Raw genomic sequence first — 23,931 nt, 5'->3', positions numbered from 1 at the left:
AATGACACACACAAGATAACCCTTCTGTTTGATGACAAACAAGAAGGTTGGCCAGAACAACTTCAAGAAGTGGTCCTTTGGCCGTGGATAGAGACAAATCACCCGCACTGGATGCCTTGGCCTCTTCCTCACACTCCAATTGAAAGGCACTCTTTCAATCTTTGTGGAATTCACCTGAAAAATGACTTTGTTTTCACTCACAAAGGATCCTCACAGAACAAGCAATTGAACAACAATTACTTTGAAGAAAAACGTTTGATTAATCTGAAACTTGTCCTATTACAATGGATTACGCCTCTTATTTATAGAGCTAAGATACCTTCTAAAAGAGCTAAGTCAAGGCCTAACCATAATAACGGCTAAAATAACACGTGGCTAATATTTACACGTTTTTTAAAAAAACAGAAATCAGAAAAAGAGCTTGATTCATGCTGTTGCACTATCCTTTGAACGCCTAACCTTCAGCATCAATTCTTGGTGTCTTACTGTGATCGTAAGGAGGCACTTAAGGTGTTGATGGAAAGGTCCATGTATAGAGATTCCAAAATTACCCTTGGTGTATCCTAGGATGCTTAGGTTGACTCTGTGGAAGGGCTTGAAGGAATGCTGCTCAGCATGTGATGGCTGGCAGTACTGGATCATCCATTCTCAAACGTCAAGCGAACACACGCCCTTGGAGCTGATCTTGTGGGCTCTGTGAGTATTATCAACATGGTTCTTGGACCTTAACTTCTTGGTCCATGTATAGAGATGCCATCCTCCAAGTTCCCATGCTCATACATACACCAAGCTAGGCGTTCTATTGCTCGCAAGGTGGGCTGGCAGGAAGGTGGGTGTTCTGCTTGTTCTATTACTTGTATGCGTGGAATCAGCCTTCTGTTCTTGCTTCTTTGTTCATGCCATGCTTTTGTTAATGTATGCTTGTTCCTTGCATCCATGATGATGTTCAGTCCCATTTGAAGATGATCCTCCTTAGCCTTTATGCAAAAGTCAGCAAGGGCAACAGGTAAGTTAGTGAACATCCAATTGGTAGGTTGCTCAGCCATGTATCCTCCTCGATTTGTCTTGGCTTGGCTTATCTTGGCTTTTGGGCTACCCATATTTGGATCATTCCCTCCTTTAAACAGAATTGTCCTCAATTCTGCGTGGCTCTCATGCTTTTTTGAATCATCCAAGTTGAAAGTCTTTGAGATCCCATAGCTGTGCAGTAGGTTCAAATGCTTCCTTAACAAAGTTCCATCCTGCAGCTCCTCATGCCTGAATTCCTCTTGCATTTGCAGTAGCTTTTCAGTCTTTTGTTCAATATTTGTATGGGACCTACAACCATAAGAAAAGTTAGTAATCACATCTATGAAATAAAAACCATTCATCTCACAGCATGTAGATGAAGCTTGCAAATGCAGATTGTTTAACTCAACATCATCAATAGGTATAATTTTGATTAATTCAGTATCTAATGTTTCATACTCTGATGAATTCAATATGTTGGTTTGCTGTTTGACTTGATCACAGTATGTAGATGAGTTTTCCACATGCATTTTGTTTATTTCAATATCATCAATATTCATAGGCTGAATCAACTCAACATCTACTGTTTCATCCTCTGCTGTTTTCAAGGTTTTGGTCTTTTGTTGGACTTGGTTCTCACTAATTTCTTTAATGGGCAGATGCGCAGTTTCCTTCTCATTCTGAATTTCTTCATCATGAGTATGTATAAGCTGTGGTATAGGTTCCTTGTCCTCTATTGTTTTTATTGCTTTGGCTTGTAATTGGGTTTGATCCTTACTAGTTTTCTTTATGATCAAACGCCTAGATCCTCTTTTAAAAAAAATCTGAACTCCCTCGTGACAGTCACGTTCATTCGGAACATAACTTGTTTTGTTTAGTTTTGTAGGAGTAGTCATGGTCTTACATGGAGATGGGGGTTTAAGATTTGTTAACTTTCCTTCATTTTGGTTTATGGCTAACCTAGCCACTGTTTGTGAGGGCTGTTGGATAGCTAAAGCCATCGCAGCAAATAATGTGTTGTCTCACTTGTAAAATAGTACCAAGACAATATACAAATGAATGTACACTTCCTGACAGCAACGAATGAATCAAGAATTCAGGTGCACACAATATGTATTCACGATTGATATTCAGGAAACAGACATATATGAATCAACACTTTATAATGCAGTAGCTCATACAAGGGTTAGGTACACAGCACTAACAAGAATACAGTACAGCTGATGGTTATCTTCTGATAGCAGCTAACTAACACACACACAAACACAAAGGGAACAAATACTTTGCTAGCACTCAACACAGAAAACTGGTGGTCTGCAACAATCAACACAATACAGATGGTTCACACCTTCTGTTGTGGTCAAGAAAAACAAAGTGTTCAGATGTAACCAAAATGGGCTTATTGTTGATATTTAAGAATACTAAATGATGGCAGCAGGTCTTGCAATGATTTACTTGCACAAACAAAAACCAGAACACAGAGAAAATGCAAAATATACTTGCTGTCAACAACAAGAAATGTAAAAAATGTTCAGAGATTTCAGCAAGGTGTATTTATTATTAATGCTTCAAGAACAAAACGTAGATGAATGCACAAATCAAAACAAGATCTCAGCAGAAATGTAATATGTTTTGCAAGTAATGGAAAATTTTAAATCTATAGGTGTGAGAGTTGTACCTATATGCAAAAAAAAAAAATAAAACCTACACAAATACGAAGCAATCTAATGCCACAGATACAGATCCGAGCTTCAAATATCCAGTAATCCAGAAACTTGTATAGAGAAGTGTATTACCTTCTGCCAGCAGTGAGGATTCAGTAGGAATTTTCTGAATTTTTGGAGTTGTTGCATCAAAATCTTTTGACTATGATCAATTCTAATCAATCACATTAAAAGGAGAACAAATTTGCTACTAAAAATTACCACATCAATTTACAGGACAGAGACGTAGGCATAGAAACAACACAGAAACACCACCTCAGTTTTCAGAAACAACAGCACACTGAACATACAATCAATGTCTCTTGTTCAGTAAAGAGACTTCAATCTCAAGGCTGAATTGATTGTTCTAGTATGTAATAGGATCTAATGTAAACAAGATTATGATCTATGTACTGACAAGGATCCAAAATGCTCAAGAAAACTTATACAGAAGGAATGCAGTAAGACTTATCTGATCACAACAACAATCAGATTCTGAATGTTCAGTGTTCTGATGCACAAAGCAGCAAAATCAACTCGTACTTAGAGTTAAATGAAATGCTAATGTAAATCCTTATTCTATCTAATTATTAAAGATAGAAAATGCATAAAATCAAAAGGAAAAACAACTGTGAACAGCAAGACACTTGATCAACTAAGAACAGTTTCTTAGTATTTTGACTTTTGTGATTGAATGCAATGTGCAGCACCCAATTGATCAAGTAAAAATCAACTTATAAGTAACATCAAATGAGATACTATTGCAAACCTATTATGTGATCTAATCAAAATGCAAAGGAGTGAAAAAGAGATCAGAAATACTCCTTGTGCACAGCAAGATCAGAATCTTGAAAATCAGGATTCTGTTTCTGCAGTTTTGGAAAAACGTTTGCGCCAAATTTTCTCTTTATGATAAAATCAAAATGTGCTTTCAAGAATCAGAAGTTTAGATGCAATTATTTGATATGCCAAAAGGATTTAACGAGATTTTGATTACACAAAAAGTTATGACAGAAGTCCCAAACAGACAGTCCTGTTTGTGCAGTTTTGAAAACACTTGCACCTTTTTTTCTTCACAACGAAAAATCTCAATTTTTCTTCAAGCACTAAGAGTTTAGATATATGATACCACGTTGATGCATATATGATGATGATGATGCAAGTATGATGATGTTTGATGTATATATGATGATGATGATGCAAGTATGCTGATGGTTGCTGAATATGATGAATATGATGCAAGTATGAGATGAATATGATGTTAGCCAATGCAAAATTACAACCTAACAAAAATCAAACTATCTAATGTGTTCAATTATCTATAAAGACTCAAATGCAGCAAACAATGAGTAAGAACTTTAGGTGCACAACAAATCAGAACCTCAGTACAGGAAGGTTCATTACCTTCTGACAGCAATGAGAATTTAACAAGCAACACTTGGATTTTTGAATTGTTACCCCAAAATCTTTTGATTATGATCAAGTTTAGCCAATCATACAGGAAGTAGAACAAATTTGTTGCAAACAAATCAATGTTCAAAGGTTTCTGGTTGAATGAAAATGAATGACTGCTTGTTTGTTCTTCAATCTTTGGTTTTCTGAATTCCTATATGCAATGATGATTTAGGCATGTAATATTAGGGATTATGAATTTTACACATGAATTCAATGATTATCTATTGATATCTAATTGATTCAGACCAAAACAAAACGTGTTAACAAATGCAAACCCTAATTTCTCAAATGATTTTCGCAATTCAGATTGTTACAATCAATCTTTCCCAAAACAAATGTGATATTCAATGATTCATATACAAATCTATCTAATTCCTAACAGCTATTAAACCCACAACAATCAGAGAATCGAAAATGCAAGAATCAAAATCGAATTTGACAATTTCTTCAGCGAAAACCAATGTCCGAACATTCGAATCACAAATATCGACTAATGATCAACAATTATTCACTCAAGGTATTCAGGAATCAACATTGATGAATTAATTGAAAAAATTTGGCACTTAAACAACTCAAAACGAAATTACCAGAAGAAATTTTGAAGCGCAATCAATATGAATTTTTCCAGAAATTCCCAAATCAGATTCAAATTTGTTTAATAATCAATTATATATTCTGTAATTCTCAATCACAAATGAATTATTGACGAAGAAGGATTGAATACGCACCTGTATTGACGAAATTGAAACAAAATCGCACTATAACTTTCTCTCTGATCACCCTATGCCAGAATGTGTAAAATGGCTTGTTACCTGCTTTCTTTATGCTTCTTTCGTCCTGGTCCCTACTCAGAACTTAAGCTCTGATACCAAGTTGATGCGTGAATGGGATGAACGTTCCAAGAACACGAAGACCTCAATCAAGAATCAATGTCGAAGATCAATTTGCACGCAATGACACACACAAGATAACCCTTCTGTTTGATGACAAACAAGAAGGTTGGCCAGAACAACTTCAAGAAGTGGTCCTTTGGCCGTGGATAGAGACAAATCACCCGCACTGGATGCCTTGGCCTCTTCCTCACACTCCAATTGAAAGGCACTCTTTCAATCTTTGTGGAATTCACCTGGAAAATCACTTTGTTTTCACTCACAAAGGATCCTCACAGAACAAGCAATTGAACAACAATTACTTTGAAGAAAAACGTTTGATTAATCTGAAACTTGTCCTATTACAATGGATTAAGCCTCTTATTTATAGAGCTAAGATACCTTCTAAAAGAGCTAAGTCAAGGCCTAACCATAATAACGGCTAAAATAACACGTGGCTAATATTTACACGTTTTTTAAAAAAACAGAAATCAGAAAAAGAGCTTGATTCATGCTGTTGCACTATCCTTTGAACGCCTAACCTTCAGCATCAATTCTTGGTGTCTTACTGTGATCGTAAGGAGGCACTTAAGGTGTTGATGGAAAGGTCCATGTATAGAGATTCCAAAATTACCCTTGGTGTATCCTAGGATGCTTAGGTTGACTCTGTGGAAGGGCTTGAAGGAATGCTGCTCAGCATGTGATGGCTGGCAGTACTGGATCATCCATTCTCAAACGTCAAGCGAACACACGCCCTTGGAGCTGATCTTGTGGGCTCTGTGAGTATTATCAACATGGTTCTTGGACCTTGACTTCTTGGTCCATGTATAGAGATGCCATCCTCCAAGTTCCCATGCTCATACATACACCAAGCTAGGCGTTCTATTGCTCGCAAGGTGGGCTGGCAGGAAGGTGGGTGTTCTGCTTGTTCTATTACTTGTATGCGTGGAATCAGCCTTCTGTTCTTGCTTCTTTGTTCATGCCATGCTTTTGTTAATGTATGCTTGTTCCTTGCATCCATGATGATGTTCAGTCCCATTTGAAGATGATCCTCCTTAGTGATGTGGAAGTGTAATGGGACCGTTTTAGTGTATGAATTAGCTTAAGAACAAGCTTAACAAGGAACGAAACAAGAGAACACCCACACAACTTAGAAACTTATTCTAGATTGGATGGTTTCTTTGAGCAGCAAAAATTCACTAAGTATTTTAAACTCTCAAAGCTTTTACTCTCAAACACTAAGTAATAAGAATAAAAGGGGCGTGCAACACAAAGTAAGCACAAAGAAATTCACAAAGAAAATCAGAATTTTGTTTTCAATCTCACTTGCCTAAAATGCATGGCAATGAGTTCCTTTTATACTAAAAATAATGCAAGTGTTACAAGCCTTCAAGGAACCTTTTAACTTCCCTCAAGGAACCTTTTAACTTTCCCTTCAAGGAACCTTTTAACTTTCCCTCTTACAAAAATCAGAAAACAAAGCATTAAACAAAAGCTAGAATTAAGCCTTTTTAATGTTAAGCATTTAAGGCTAATAATGACCCTTTATTAATAGCTATTTAAACAGCAAATTAAGGCTAATTAAACTACTTTGAACCGTCCATATTCTCCTAAAAAAAACTCTTGCATTTCTCCTAAAAAAAAACTCCCATTTAAGCATTAAAGCTAGAATTCAAGTTTCTGCTTGTATTCAACTTCCCATTTAAGGCAATTGTGCCTTATTCAACTTCCCATTTAAGGCAAGTAATAAAGGATTGCTTTGAAGAGAATCCCACGAAATTAGCAGCCGTTTGCTTGACATTTGCGTGGCTAAGTAAAGCATGGACCGTAGCTTGTGTTGTAGGAACCGTAACTTTATGATCTTGGACTTTGTGGACGAATTCTCATCATCCTCCCCTTCTTAGAAAAAATTCGACCTCGAATTTTCGTAGGGTTAAATTCCACAAATCTCTCTACATGAACATAATCCATTAAAGGTGATTTTTCAAGCACGAAATCAACCATGATAAACTCATGCTTCTTAGTTTGCTCTACTTGTAAGCCAACCTCCAATCTTGGATGATAATCCTCTACTTCAAGACACTCTATTGTAGAACCAACATTCTTCATGCAAATTGTCTCAACAACCTCCTTAAGATCTTCAAGGTTCTCAATACAAGGTATTTCAACCACCTTTTCAAGAGTCTCAACAATCTCTGCACAAGGTGCTTCAACATCTTTTTTATACTCATCAATCATCTCTTCACAAGATGCTTCAACAATCTCTTTAAGATCTCTAATACTTTCAACAGTAGGTGTTTCAACCATGCTTTCAAGATCATCAACAACCTTTACACAAGGTGTTTCAACCTTCCTAGCAGCCTTCACAACCTCATCATAAGTGGAATAAGGTAGAAGATCCACCTTATTAGAGATTGGTTTAGAAAGCCCCTTTGTGAAACGCGCAATTTTGAGTGGTTCCTTCTCTTGTATGTCACACACCAAGCTAAGCTTCTCAAACTCATGCACATATTCATCAATATTACGCTCACCTTGATTTAGGCGAGTTAATTTGACATATTGATCCTGCACATATTCACGTGGGACCCAACGTTGCTCCATTTTCTTCTTGAGTTTTTCCCAAAATGCAATCTTTTCTTTCCCTTCTCTCCTTCTCTTGGCTTTGAGGTTATCATACCAAAGCCCAGCAAGTTTTGTCAATTTAAGAGTCGCCATTTTACAACTCTTATCATCATCATAATTTTTATACTCAAAAATATTCTCTAATCTTCGTACCCAATCATAAAAAACCTCTGGATCACTAGAACCATCAAATTCAGGAAGGTCTAGTTTGAAACTTCTATCTTCTTGATTGTTACGAAAATGGGACTCGCCATGGGTGGGAGTGGAATTCTCTAATTTCTCTACCCTTCTACCCACTCTAAGCAACGTCTCTCCAATGGCATACATTCTTGTTTCATGCCTCTTCATTCCATCGTGCATTACATGAAGTTGATCCACGATTACTTTTAACATTTCGGCATTGGACTGATTATCACCCATGCTGCGTTTTAACGAGTGTAATCTCGTTCAACACGATTTGGCTCTGATACCAACTGATGTGGAAGTGTAATGGGACCGTTTTAGAGTGTATGAATTAGCTTAAGAACAAGCTTAACAAGGAACGAAACAAGAGAACACCCACGCAACTTAGAAACTTATTCTAGATTGGATGGTTTCTTTGAGTAGCAAAAATTCACTAAGTATTTTAAACTCTCAAAGCTTTTACTCTCAAACACTAAGTAATAAGAATAAAAGGGGCGTGCAACACAAAGTAAGCACAAAGAAATTCACAAAGAAAATCAGAATTTTGTTTTCAATCTCACTTGCCTAAAATGCATGGCAATGAGTTCCTTTTATACTAAAAATAATGCAAGTGTTACAAGCCTTCAAGGAACCTTTTAACTTCCCTCAAGGAACCTTTTAACTTTCCCTTCAAGGAACCTTTTAACTTTCCCTCTTACAAAAATCAGAAAACAAAGCATTAAACAAAAGCTAGAATTAAGCCTTTTTAATGTTAAGCATTTAAGGCTAACAATGACCCTTTATTAATAGCTATTTAAACAGCAAATTAAGGCTAATTAAACTACTTTGAACCGTCCATATTCTCCTAAAAAAAACTCTTGCATTTCTCCTAAAAAAAAACTCCCATTTAAGCATTAAAGCTAGAATTCACGTTTCTGCTTGTATTCAACTTCCCATTTAAGGCAATTGTGCCTTATTCAACTTCCCATTTAAGGCAAGTAATAAAGGATTGCTTTGAAGAGAATCCCACGAAATTAGCAGCCGTTTGCTTGACATTTGCGTGGCTAAGTAAAGCATGGACCGTAGCTTGTGTTGTAGGAACCGTAACTTTATGATCTTGGACTTTGTGGACTGAATTCTCATCACTTAGCCTTTATGCAAAAGTCAGCAAGGGCAATAGGTAAGTTAGTGAACATCCAATTGGTAGGTTGCTCAGCCATGTATCCTCCTCGATTTGTCTTGGCTTGGCTTATCTTGGCTTGTGGGCTACCCATATTTGGATCAATATCCATCTGTGCTACTCTAGTGTCCCATAATTTGACATAGAAAACAAACCTAATCTTTTTGTCTCTCTTCCCAATTGACTTGCACAACATGTTTTCCAATGAAGATTTTTATTTCTTCATTTTCTTATACCCACCCAAGCTTCTCAAGCTATGATCTTCATTTAGCATGATTAGTACCTCCCTCTTTTTCTGCTCGTGACATCCCCGTAATTAATTAAAGATGCTAATTTTTTAGTTCTCCCCTTTGCCTCTTATTGTGTTCATAAGTATTTTCTATTTTGATAACTCCTAACTTGCTACAAACATTAAAAAAGCAATTGAATATACTTGGAGCTAAGTTGCACTGAAACGGACACGGACATGACACGGGTACGGGAAAACGCCAACTTAAAAATGGCGGACACGGGGACACGAAAATGGTAATATAATAAATATATCAAATTAAAGATAATTTTACAATCTTTCATTTGATTATGTAGATAAACACTTTAAAAACATAAAAGTCACATAAAATGCAAATAAGTACCAAGTCAAAGATAAACATGTTTTTACAAACCAATCAAACCAAACAAAACAAGTAAACAACATGAGTATTTAAAAATAGTCATATAAACCAAATAAATAGGTAAATTCAAGTTTGATCATCACACATCATCCATATCACATCCATCATCATCCTCCACTACAAAAGTAATTTACAACTCGGGCTCATCATCCTTTATATTTTAATAGTCTGACTTTATTTAACTTTATATAACTGTTTAAAATAATTCGTTATTAAGCAGAGCATTTCCTTTAGCACGATTATATTGAATTTTCATCATGTTGATTTTTAAAATAAATTTCGAACGAAGCTTATTTTTTAAAAAATTATATTAAAGGACTTAATAGAAATTAAAAGTTTAAAAATTAGATCGACGAATAGGGGATTTTATAATTACTATCAGATTGTATATTAAATAGGTTTCTGAGTGGGCAATGGCTACCGACGAACTCAAGCAAATCGAAAACAAGCTCTACATCAATGGCGGTAAGCCAGCACCAACAGAGATTTTGTAATTGCAATTCTTGGAGGGATCAGATTCTCTTTCTGATCAATCATCATCAACTTCCATTAATTGTCCACCTTGCTCTTGTAATTGCAATTCTTCGCCTCTTATCACTATTCCTGATGGTATGTTTTTCAGATCTTATTTTTTTTAACTGATCTGTAGTTCTGTACTTCAGGTTTTAACTGATCCTATTTTCGATTTTTTTTTATTTATTTTTTTTTTTTCAAAAAAAATAAGTCGCGTGTCCCTTCCGTTTCCTTGTCGTGTCCGTCGCGTGTCCTTGCCGTGTCCACGTGTCCAGAAAAATATTAAAATATTGGACACTTCATTTGGCATGTCGGACACGGATTTTCGCGTGTCCGTGTCCGACACGTGTCCGACACGCGACACGCAGGTCAGGTGGCGTGTCCGTGTATCCTAGACTTGGAGTATGGGTGGTTAGGAGATGCCCTTGAACCTGTATTCTTTTATGACAAAAAATCATCAATGCTTAAGGTCCAAAATTTCCTTGAGTCCTTGTACTAACATCACACTAAGGAACAACCTCTTCATTAATGTTTGAACCTGAGTCAGAGTTAGGCAATGAAGAAGAGAAAATAGGGGGTTATTGTGATATGAAAATGAAAAACGAATGAAGTGATGAGATGCGATTTGAGTAAGAATGGGGATAAATACCCTTTAAACTAGAGTTAGCTTTTCTCCAGCCTCGATCGACTTATTCAATGGCCCTTCAAACAACTTCCTTAATGCCTTTGAATGCTATTTTTCTGTCTAACACCATCGCTTACTCTCCTAATTGTTCCAAAAAATATTCCATCAAATCTTGCTCTTCATTATAGAAATCTTCCTCTGTATTTCGTTTTGTTTACCCAATTACTTATATTGCATCCCTTGGGTGTTGTCCATATAGGATAAAATTTGTCTATCTAATAGACATCCTCCCTCCTAAATTCGCTCCTTGGTCTCCTTGGAATCCATTTAGTCTTTATTTTTTGAAGAGCTTTATCATCTTCTTTGCAAAAGGATTGGATTGAAAATCGTAAGAAATTTTGAATGATTGAATTGAGACATGAAAGTAAACAAAATTATTATTTGATCTCAATACCATCTGCCAAGTGTACCGTTATTGACGTGGTGGTAATCAAAATTTGTGTTTTAGTCTCCAAACACATCTGATTTTCCTCTCATTCTTTCCACCATTTCTGCTTGGCCTTCTTTCATTTTTTAACAGTTACTTGACTGCTATATTGACTGACACCAGCCTCATTAAGTAATCCAAGGAGGAGATTTTTTGTTCCAAAATTTGTGGCTAGAACAGGCTGATTGTGAAGATTTCATCCTAGACTTCTATAACAAATTAATCCAATTTGAGTTATTTATGCCTCTGTGTTGCACATTCTACTTTCTTATTGAGAGTCCTTTCTTTAAATCTTGTGAGAATGTCAATTATGATATGCCTTTCGATTAATCAATGTGATTGGCATTTTCTTCCAAGGTATTAACTTAAATCTGTCGATTATCCCCTTTTCTCGTATATTCTTGTTTTTCTAAGCTTGTTGATTGATCTTTGATGAAATTATCTATTCTTGTTTTTCTAAGGTTACTTGTTGATTGATCTTTGGTAAAATCGTCCCTTATGAAGTTTGCTCCTCGATAAGAGCGGTTGTTCCTGTATGAGGAAGAGTGTATGGCCATTGTATGAAGACGAGTGCATCCAAGCATTATTTTCTTGGTTAGATAAATATGCATTGTTTATTTGAAGGTAGTATGTATTACTTTTATGTATTTTGGTTATTTTGTGATATTGGGACAAATTTATAGAAGCTTTTGATAAGTGTTATTTTTTGATTAATAATGGTGGTGAATGTGAGTATTGTTGTTGGTTTTGTGGTGATAAAAAGTACTAATAAAGAATTATTGTATAAAATTACTAATAAAGAATTATTGAATCATGTGTCGCTAGCGATGATTAAGTGTTGTCATTGTCAATCATGCATACATGGTTGATGTTTAATTGTTGTGGTTAGTATTAAATTGTTGCCAAACTAATTGCTTATTATGGTTATGAGATGTCTAGCCTACTAACTGCTTTGTTCTTATTCGTTGTCACCTCAAACCTTGAGGAATAGAACAAATTTGATGGAAAATCATTATCATTATGCATTGAAATCGAGTGTAATACACTACATTATACTATTTAAGGCCAAATAGTCTTATTTTATTGCAAAAGTGTATAAATTGAATCTTTTCCTCTTAAACATGCCTTGTTTTAGAATTTAATGGAAACTAATGTTATAGATAGATTGATCTATGGCATTGTTTGTGAGTAAACATGTTGTGTGTATGATTAGATTGTATATTCATATGAGTTATGGCTCGTAAGGAACAAAGTAGGGTATTTAGTAGAGCAAGTAGCACCTAAAGGAAGTCAAGTAGACTTACTAGTCTTACTTTAAACGTGTAAAAGTGCCCGATTCATAAGAGGGGCATAAGAACCTCCTTCGAAGTGATTATTGCGACTTGTTATCTTATAGTTGCAGGTAAGTACACGTAGTAGCTAACTCTCGCATGCATCTTGAATATGTTTTCTTTGCGTAACAATATTATATAAATTATGTCTACTATGAATTGTTGTTAAACATTATTAAGTTGTTGTTCAAGTGTGGATTGGTATGTAGAGATGGTAGAGAATGGGTTTTGATGTCGCAAGAGAGGAATGTTGGACTATATGAGATGGAATGGGAATGATTCCCTTATTTATAAGTTGTGAATTATGTTTTATGAGTGGGAATGAGTTCCTTATGGATGAGATGTTAAGTTGGTTGTTATTGTGACTCCCACTGGATTGGTACCCCAGTTGGTTTAGTTCTCGGAGGCATGGATCATCTATATATGATTGTTGTACGGGGGTATAGTCATACTTTGCCATTGGGCGCCGGCATGGCCGTCACTGTCCTTGGCTGAGGTGTTACCATGTGGATCTCGCAAACCCCAGTATGGTGGCCTCTTGTCACATAAGAGAATATATGAAACCAAAGATAGAAAATGGTGAAGGCATTGAGAAGTACATAGAAATGAGAAGTAGTTAGAGTTGGTACTTACACATTGGAATATCTCCCTCACCTTGTTTTGTTGAAATTGATTGTTGGTTATATATATATAACATGTTAGTTACTGACGTGTACTGTTTGTTTCTTTGTTGATGGCTCGTCTTTGATGGCCCTGCTATGACACGTTGGTCTATGACCTTACGTTGAGCAGCAGGGATATCATAGATAGATCTTGCAGGTTTTGGAGATTCCTTGCATTACATACGGGGGGAATGAGTGAGAACCTTAAAGCGTGCAATGTTATATTTGTTTTTGACGATACATGTAGTTTCTTTGCATTTAAATTGTTTATGTTTTTGGCTTGAGGCACATGCCCTCTTTCTGATGTAATTCGTTGTGCTGCAAAGCTTTAGTTCGTTCGACCTTTCATATTTCGTTACTTTAGCTTGAATGACTTGTAAAGTTTAGTTATGTTTTTGAAAATCCAAGTGTTTACATGGGAATCACGATCCATGCTTAGCATGTCGACAGAGGATTTGGCGATGATCTTTCCGCCGTGATTTTTTGTTACAAGGCCGTTGATGCCTCTTCTTGATTATGTTTTAGTGCGCGTTTATTTTCTTTTGGTGCGTCCAATTTCAAGGCAGATGCTATCGGAATTTCCGCACGATTTTGTTTGGAAGTTTTTATATAATTCCTTTAATTAAATCAATCAAACTTTTCCCTTTCTTTTCCTTTTCTTTGTTCTATTTTCTATATTTTATTTTTTTTATGTAACACTCGAATTTCCTCCATTCCCTTGCGGTTTTGGTTTTGTTTAGAGGGTCGGACATTTAGGGGTGTTACAGGTCTAGTTCTTAAAACCTTGCCAGAGCACTCCTTGTTTTTTAATGGCAGCAAAAGCAGTTTTGGGGTAACAAGGGTGGCTTGTCTTGGTCATATTATTTCAGCTCAAGCATGGAAGTAGATCCTGAGAAAATTTTAGCCATTATAAACAGGCCAGTTCCCAAAAACATTAAAGAGATCCGTGCATTTTTTGGGTTTGACAGGCTATTTTCGTCGTTGGGTATGTTCAAAAAGGCACAACACTGGACTGCCCAACTAAAGAAAGATGTGTATACTATGCATGGATTACAACTGCTATAGCCGCATTTGAGGCACTCAAGGTGGCCATAACTCAGGTGCGTGTTTTAGGACCGATGCTTCAGGTCAAGGGGTAGGGGGTATTTTACTCCAAAATTCCATATATGAAAAGTAGTTAAGGTTTTCAGTCGACTGTTAGGGCCTAGAGCTCAACAAAAAGCCATATATGAAAAGGAGTTAATGGCTATCGTATTTGTTGTTCTACGGTGGAAACATTACTTAAAATGGCGTCGATTTGTGGTCAAAACCAATCAAAGAAGTCTGAAATTCATACTTGAGCAAAGGGAAATTGAGGGTTGAGTATCAGAAGTGGGCTATGAAGCTGAAACCATTGTTTACAACCTTGGACCCAAAAACAAAGTGGTTGATGCACTAACAAGCTGCTTACCTTGAATTAAGTACTGCAATCAGCTCAGTTTTCATTTATTGGGGGCAGCTAGGACGCGAGGTCGATAGGGATACAACATTGGCTCGCATTAAGTCTGAATTGCAGAAGGAACTGATACAGTGACAGGGTTTACAATTCATTGAATACTGTTATGAATTGGGTCAAAGGGTCCAAGGGCATTATCGACATTTTACTATTAGTTGCTCTTTCAATTTTGTTAGTTAGGATAGTTGTTGTGTTTGTTAGGCTTAGGCTATATAAAGAGCCAGCCTTGTAATAATAAGATAGCTATTGAATATTGAATAATAAGGAATAATCCTTTGGAGTTACAGTGGTATCAGTTAAGCCTAATTCATAATATTCATATGATCTTTTTTTCTCTGGAACAATATACAATCGTTTTTGTTTTTTTTTTCATGAAAATCAGTTTTTTATGTTAACTGTTTGGAAGTTATTCATTATATTCATTTTCAATTGGATTGAAAAATAAATGCAAAAAAATAATAATAATAATAATAATAAAAAAAATAAAAAAAAATAAAAATAAAAAAAACAGTTTTTTTTATGAAGATTCGTTTTTTTTTTGTGTGTCTTGGGGTTTTGATTATTTACGATATCCGAACAATGAATTGTTAAAACACAACATTTGTTCATTGTTATTATGTTTTTCGTTTTGGAATTCAAGTGTTTTGTATCGAAAATGCTTATACCCTAATTTTTTCCCCAATTCAATTTCAATTGGTAAAACACAAAATTTGTACAATTGGATTGAGATTTAAATGCGGAAAACTTGTTTTTCCTGAAATTTAAAGCAATTCATGCACAAAGATTGTATATAAATTCGAATTTGTTCGAATTCATCTAAAAAAAAAATAATAAAATAAAAAATTACAAAAACCGGGAAGTATGCGCGACCACGAGCTATCTGAGGTGGCTATGGTGGCCGGAGGGAGGCACAGCTGCTAGCGCGGCAGTAGTGAACCGGCTCCTGAAGCGGCTGCTGGGTTCCCTTCTTTCCCTTTGTTGTCTTCTTTGTTCCAGTAGCATGAGGAAGGTGACCACCTTCTTTTTATTTTTTTTAGAAAAATTCAATATATGCAAAGTGTTTGAAGTTTCTTAGCCCCGTTCAGTTAGGCGATAAGCCCAAGTAATAGCTGTACCATGAGTCTTATTGGTTTTAATAATGCTTTTAAAACACAAAATTTAAATAAATGGATTTAAATAGTTTTTTTTTTCCTTTAAATAGTCTGACTTAAATTAGTTAAGTTTGACTAAACATAAATTTTTTTTTATATGCTCTTAAAATAGTCTCACTTAAATTAGTTAAGTTTGACTACACATAAAGGGTGTTTTATATGCCAATTATTATGACCATTTAGTTTGATATATTACATTGTTATTGCCGTTTATAATATTTGGTATTATTTTGACATGCTATGACTAGTATGGCCCAAAACAAAATTTATATATAAAATTAGGATAGTATATACGATCTGCGAATCGTTTGTTTTGAATGTAATTATATACGATCTGCGAATCGTTTGTTTTGAATGTAATTAAATACGATCTGCGTATCGTAATATTTTTATTCAAAGTATGTAATCACAAATGAAAGGAGTTTCAAGGAAGGTGATGGAAATTCATGGAAGCTTCATGAAGATTAGTTTTTTTTTTAGGGGCCATACTAGATCATCTTTTATTCATGCTTTTATTTGCTTTGAGCGTTTATTTTGGTCTTTGCATGCATAAGTTAATGTATTGGTTAAATATGCTATGTGTTCACTTAATATTAACCATGTTAATTAACTTGAATCCCCATAAATAATATTGAGTTTTATAGTTTTTCCAAACAACACCTATAAGCCTTTGATAATGAATAATACATTCTGCCAAAGCGAGGTATTGCTCATAATTCTTGGGATATGGGGTAAATTTTTTTAAAAATTTACAGGTTCATGTTTGGTTTCACTCAACAAAATCATCAAAAACAAAGTTTTGGATTTTGAAACTAAGAGATAGGATTGAACAAGTATTATCAATCTATCTACTAAGAATTATAATTAGTTATAATTAGTAAAACGTTTACTTACCTTAACTACTATAGTTAAAGGCAGGGCCAAAGTCCGTTTAACTGTAGTGGGAGAGGATCTTAGTTGTTATTTATTCAGAAGGGGATTTTAAATTTTGAATAAATTATTAAACTTGTTTAATTACTGCTTATTGATAGACTATTAATTTTACTTTATTACATTGTTGTAGAAATCATGTCTGGTTCAACTAACAACAACACTCCTGCTTTTAACTTGCGCTGTGTCTTGGAAAAAGACAAATTGAATGCAAACAACTTCCTTGAATGGGAAATGGCTGTGAGAATTGTTCTCAGAGCTGAAGGAAGGGAAAGTGTTCTTGACACTCCACTCCCTGAACCCCTGCCAGAAACTGCAACAGTTGCAGAGAAAAGAGCTAGGCAAAATCTCGAGGCCAATTCTGTGCAAGTAACATGTCTGATGCTTGCTTGCATGGAACATGATTTTCAAAAACGTTTTAACAATCTTGATGCCTACACAATAATCCAGCAACTTAGAACAATGTTCGAAAAGAATGCTCGATTAGAGAGATTTGAAGCTAATTGTAAACTTTTGGAATGCAAACTGGGCAAGGGAAAACCCGTCGGACCCCATGTGTTCGCCTTAATAGGGCATTTTCAAGTCATGGAAAAGTTGGGTTTTCCTTATCCCAAAGAGCTGGCCACTGATATTGTGATCAGATCCTTGCCAGAAACTTTTGATGCTTTCAGATTAAATTTTTACATGCAAGGAGGGGAAGCAACCTTGCCAGAATTGCATGGTATGCTTATTCAGGCTGAAAGGAGCTTACCTTCTGAACCCGCACTGAAAGATGTGCTCATGGTCAGAAAGAATAAAAAGTTCAAGAAGAAAGGGGCTCCTAAATGGAATGGCAATGGAAAGGTAGTTACCACTAAAGCCTCTCCCAAACCAAAGGCTACTCCAAAGGCTAAAGTAGCAGCACTACATGAGTGCTACCACTGCCACAAGATTGGTCATTGGAAGAGGAACTGCCCCGTCTATCTGGAAGAGAAAAAGTCTGGTGCTTTATCTTCAGGTATATATGTTATTGAAATTAATTTGGCAACTTCTGCTTCTTGGGTATTTGATACTGCTTGTGGGTCTCACATTACCAGTAATGTGCAGGGTCTAAAAAGAAGTAGAAGCTTGAGCAAAGGTGAGGTGGATCTCCGAGTCGGCAATGGAGCAAGAGTTGCTGCTTTAGCTGTAGGAGTTTATATTTTGACATTACCCTCTGGTTTAATTTTAGAACTAAATAATTGTTATTATGTTCCTGCCATCACCAAGAACATTATTTCAATTCCGGTTTTGGACACGGAAGGTTTTTCATTTACTATTAAGAATAATTGTTGTTCTGCATATTTAAATGATATGTTCTATGTTTCAGCTAAATTATTAAATGGGTTGTATGTGCTAGACTTAGAAACTCACATCTATAACATAGACAGCAAGAAACGTAAAACAAATGATTCAAACCCCACTTACCTATGGCATTGTCGATTAGGCCACATAAGTTCAAAACGCATAGAGAAACTTCATAAAGATGGAATTCTAAAATCATTTGATTTTGAATCATTTGGTGTTTGCGAGTTTTGTTTGATGGGAAAATTGACAAAGTCACCTTTCACAGGTACAAGTGAAAGGGCCAATGACCTCTTAGCTCTCATACATACTGATGTATGTGGACCTATGAGTACCGTGGCTCGGGGTGGTTACAGCTACTTTATAACCTTTACTGATGATGTAAGCAGATATGGATATGTTTACCTCATGAGACATAAGTCGGAGTCCTTTGAAAAGTTCAAGGAATTTCAAAATGAAGTAGAGAACCAACTTGGGAAGAAAATAAAAGCATTACGATCCGATCGTGGTGGTGAATACTTGTCTCACGAGTTTGATGATCATTTGAAAAATCGAGGCATACTCTCACAATTGACTCCACCAGGAACACCACAATTAAATGGCGTCTCTGAGAGGAGGAATCGAACTCTATTAGATATGGTTCGATCAGTGATGAGTCTTGCTGATCTTCCTATTTCATTTTGGGGATTTGCATTGGATACAGCTGCATTCACACTTAATAGAGCACCTACCAAAGCAGTGGAAAAGACACCATATGAGATGTGGACGGGAAAAGTTCCGAAGTTGTCTTTTCTAAGGATTTGGGGTTGCGAAGCTTATGTAAAACGTTTAATATCTGATAAACTAGCACCTAAATCTGACAAATGTCTTTTTGTGGGTTACCCAAAAAGGACAAAGGGATACTACTTCTACAACCAAAGCGAAAACAAAGTATTTGTTGCTCGCAATGGTGTTTTTCTAGAACAGGAATTTATTTCTAGAAAAACAAGTGGGAGTAATGTATATCTCGAAGAAGTTCGAGATGAGCAACAAATGGATAAGGATAACACCTCATCAGTGGCGCCCCAGCATGTTAATGCCCAGGAGGAAATGCATTCAACACACTTACCTCCTACCGCCCCATGTGGAGAAAATCCACGCGAAGTCACTCTACCTAATGAGGCAGAAACTTCTCTTGTTGTTCCCCTACGTAAGTCTAGTAGGACTATAATTCCGTCAAGAAGATATATTGATTTCCTTTTGACAGAAAACTCTGAAATAACCATGTTAGAATCAGAAGAGCCTACTAGTCACAAAGATGCTTTGGAGAGTCCTGACTCCGAAAAATGGCTTGAAGCCATGAAATCTGAAATGGATTCCATGTCTGAAAATCAAGTTTGGGACTTGGTTGATTTGCCTGATGGGGTAAAACCCATTGGATGCAAATGGATTTTCAAACTGAAAACAGACAAGGATGGAAACATTAGTGTTTTCAAAGCAAGGTTGGTAGCAAAAGGTTTCAAACAAATTCATGGTATAGACTATGATGAAACTTTTTCTCCAGTAGCCATGCTAAAATCCATTAGGATAATCCTTGCGATAGCTGCCTTTCATGACTTTGAAATATGGCAAATGGACGTCAAAACTGCCTTTTTGAATGGGTTCTTAAAAGAGGATGTGTACATGACACAACCACAAGGTTTTGAAGATCCGAAAAATCCAAGGAAGGTATGTAAGCTTAAGAGATCCATTTATGGATTGAAGCAAGCATCAAGGAGTTGGAACCTCAGATTTGATGAGGCAGTCAAAGAGTTTGGTTTTCTCAGAAATGAAGAGGAATCTTGTGTATACAAGAAGTTAAGTGGGAGTAATATCACTTTTCTGGTCCTGTATGTAGATGACATACTCCTCATTGGGAATGACAAAAATATACTTGAGTCGGTCAAGCAATGGCTTAAAAGTCATTTCTCTATGAAAGACCTGGGAGAGGCTGAGTACATACTGGGAATAAAGATCTATAGGGATAGATCGAGGAGACTTATTGGACTAAATCAAGAGACTTACATAGATAAGATTCTCACAAAGTTCAAAATGGAAAACTCCAAGAGAGGGTTTATTCCTATGCAACATGGCATTAAACTTTGCAAGACTATGTGCCCATCGAGTTCAGAAGAGTTCAAGCGTATGAATAATGTTCCTTATGCTTCTGCAATAGGATCAATCATGTATGCTATGATATGTACTCGACCAGATGTTGCATTTGCTTTGAGTATGTGCAGCAGATACCAGTCCAATCCAGGAGATGCACACTGGATAGCAGCGAAAAATATCCTCAAGTACTTAAGAAGGACAAAGGATAAATTTCTGGTATATGGCAGAGCTAATGAGTTGTTTGTCACTGGATACACTGATGCAAGCTTCCAAACTGACAAAGATGACTTCCGATCCCAATCTGGTTTCATATTTTGTCTGAATGGAGGAGCTGTGAGCTGGAAGAGCTCAAAGCAGAGTTCAGTTGCAGATTCTACAACAGAGGCTGAGTACATAGCAGCAGCTGAAGCAGCAAAAGAGGCTGTTTGGATTAAAAAGTTCGTTAGTGAACTAGGTGTAGTTCCTAGCATTGAGAATGGCATCAAGTTGTATTGTGATAACGAAGGTGCTATTGCTCAATCCAAGGAACCTAGATCTCACCAAAAATCTAAACATGTTGAAAGAAAATTCCATCTTATTCGAGAAATTGTTGGAAGACAGGATGTAATAATAAGTAGAGTTGATACCACGGATAACATAGCAGATCCGTTGACTAAACCACTCCCTCAGCCGAAGCATGAGAGTCATACTAGGTCTATGGGGCTTAAGCATATAGGAGAATGTCTTTAGGTTGTTTACTTCATGTTTACAATTATAAAGAATTTTGTTTACCATATGTTTGGAATGTTTATCAATAATATAAATGGTTTGTTTCTTATTTAATTGCTTGGTTTAGTGTTAAATAAAATGTCCATATAATTTGTGTTTTCAATAGGATTATTGGAAACGTTTCGATAATGGAACCCTATAAGTGAACTGAAATCACAATTTATATAATGTCCCTAATCTAAATCACTAAATTGGACATAAGTGGTTTATTAAAGATTAGCATGTAATTAATTGATAGCTCGGTTCCATGGGCTATGGAAACATAGAGATGTTTAATCGATTACATGGATGCATACCTGATGCATTGAGACTTGACCTAATTTGATTCGAAAGGGCAGAATCGAATCCTTATATTTAGTGGATTCCTTAGACATGAGTATGTCTTAATCACTACGAAATAATTAGTTTAACCTTGACACTGTTAAACGTCGTGCTGTAAAAGGAGGCTATAAAGGCAGTGATCAGGTGGGCTAAGAATTGAGTGGGAGTTATGGTCATACAAGAATGAATAAGTCCTCCTATGTGATAGGATTGGTGTGTAGGCCTCTTGATGAGCGAGAATTGAAATTGCATGGCCATGCGGAATAAGATTAAATGGTTAATCCTTAGTTGAACAATTCGAACTCAGAGATCAAGAAACATAATTTGAGAAATAACACTGTGTTGTCAAATTTCACATTAAGTGGCTTAAGGAATTTATAATTGTGCAATTGTCTTCGGACAAGTGGGAGATTGAAGGAATATTTCCGTAGACATTTCCGACAATTACTAAATATTAATATATAGGATATTTATGAAGATAATAAAGTTAATTATTATTAGTAATTATATTTGCTTGCTAGAGAATAAATATAATTGGTGGGTCAATAATAATTGGACCACAACTAATATAATTAATCCTATAAGGTCTTACAAAAGAATCAATTAATCCTATAATTAAGGCCTTACCTTTGAAGAAAAACCAATAAAAATTCTTGATACCAAAACAAGATGTACCCGGAACAAGGAAATTAAGTTGGTCAAGATATTATGGACGAACCAGCAAACCGAAGAAGCTACATGGGAAACCGAAGTTGACATGAGAAAGCGATACCCCGAACTTTTCGAACAGGTACGTTGAGTTTCGAGGACGAAACTTTTTAAATAGGGGGGTGATGCGAGTCTATGAAACCGTCTAATATTTTTTTTTTAAAACTTCAGTAGTTAACTTTAAGTTCGAGGACGAACTTTTGTTTTAAGGGGGAGTGTATGTAATATCCTTTCTTTAAAAAAAAAAAATAATAATAATAATGAATATATTTCAGAAAAAAAAAAATAAAAAATAAAAACATAACCTCCCACACCATTAACAATAACTTCCCACTCTTCCCACTAAACCTCATAACTAACCTCACTTACCTCTTATAAATCAAATCAATTATCCTTAATTTCATTCACATTATTACTCACAATCCCTTCTTCTCCTACAAATTACTTCCTCCATCTCCCATTTGCTTAAAATTCAAGTCAAGAAAACGCAAGATTTCGATATTAAAGACAGCGAATTCGTAGACAGAGATTATTAGAAGCGTACGTTGTCTAGGATCGCGTGACAAGGTAATTCTCAATGTCCATCTAATTAGGACTATCCCGTTAGTAATATGTGCTAAGTGATAATTGATGTGTTTAAATGAGTGCATGATTTGATATGACATTATTTTATATGATGTTATGCTTAATATATTCTCAAATTATATTTACTATTATTTTTGTCAAACTTGAATTTATAAATTTTATTTCGATAAAATTTATATTATTATTTTGATAACGAAATTGGATACGATTTAAATTGGAAGAGAAATATTTATGATATTAATTCCTATTGCCACCAATTGATGTTAGAATGGTGATTTGGAAAATGAGATTTCAGTTGGATATTCCTGAGATATATATTTATTGGGAAAAATTTATGATCATAAAATATAATGTATAATGCATGTTTGATTTTAAGTTTGTGTGCTCGCAATTAATTATTAAAATATATTAAATCACGTAAAGTGTAACACGAGGGAAATGAAGCTCTTATATTTGTTGTGATCCAAGTATAAGGGTGATGAACAGGTTGCCCTGTTTGGTTAGTATAGCTGCCGACAGGTATTATTATTTCTGATACTTGATACGATGTTTGGTCTTCCTTCTATTTGTTGTGATCCAAGTAGAAGGGGTGTGCACACTAGGGTTCCCTGAGACTACTCTGCTGGCCTTGAATTATTTGGGGTGACGACCTCTTGATGAAGTAGGTATAGGGGTAAAGCCTCGGCCTACTGGCGTTCTCGTTCCCTCAAATTAAAAAAATTTGATTATGTGTTTGTCATTATTAAATATCAAATTAATAAATTGGTTTATGTGATATTATATATATTGTTTTCTCAAATTGTTTTTCTTTTAAACTCAACTATTAATTATTTTCTAAAATTGTTTTCAATTTGATTATATTTTATTTTCTTAAATCATTTTCAAACTTAATCGTTTTACGGGATGGAGTTGGAATTACTCAATTTCCTGATTTTGGGAGTTTTTCCCTTGTTTTTCTTGCATTCTTATGTTGCAGGTTATTGATTGCGTGGGAATCGTGGAGTAAGGATCACCTAGAAACATAGCTTTTGCTAGAGTCGTATTTCAGTTTAAATTTTACCTTAAGTTGTTTAAATTTTATATGGACATAGATTGCGTTTCAGTGTTCTCTAATGTTGTAAACCCTCTTTTGGATTTAAAGTTATTAAGTTATTTCTTAGTTGCTAAGCCTTACATCTATTTTATTAGAAATAGATGTGGCGGTAACACTCCCATGAGTAGGTTTTGGTTCA

The 23,931-nt window shown here is 35.5% G+C and overlaps 1 protein-coding gene across 1 annotated transcript; it reads right to left on the bottom strand.

Annotated features, from left to right (window-relative positions):
* Positions 1-235: 235 nt before the first annotated feature.
* LOC130799146 (uncharacterized) lies at positions 236-5,299 on the bottom strand. The gene is made up of 2 exons (XM_057662235.1): positions 4,895-5,299; positions 236-4,317 (listed from the first exon to the last, which is right to left on the bottom strand). Exon 2 carries the CDS (start codon positions 2,007-2,009, stop codon positions 726-728), a length of 1,284 nt encoding a protein of 427 aa, XP_057518218.1. The 5' UTR covers positions 2,010-4,317; positions 4,895-5,299; the 3' UTR covers positions 236-725.
* Between the last annotated feature and the right edge of the window lie 18,632 nt (positions 5,300-23,931).

This window comes from Amaranthus tricolor, chromosome 14 (assembly GCF_026212465.1).
Source record: "Amaranthus tricolor cultivar Red isolate AtriRed21 chromosome 14, ASM2621246v1, whole genome shotgun sequence".
NCBI lineage: Eukaryota > Viridiplantae > Streptophyta > Magnoliopsida > Caryophyllales > Amaranthaceae > Amaranthus > Amaranthus tricolor.
The sequence above is the reverse complement of the archived record's forward strand: the minus strand, read 5'-3'. Positions and strand labels throughout refer to the sequence as shown.

Excerpts from the sequence above, each read along its gene's own strand:
- LOC130799146 (XM_057662235.1), bottom strand. The coding sequence starts at position 2,009 with ATGGCTTTAGCTATCCAACAGCCCTCACAAACAGTGGCTAGGTTAGCC.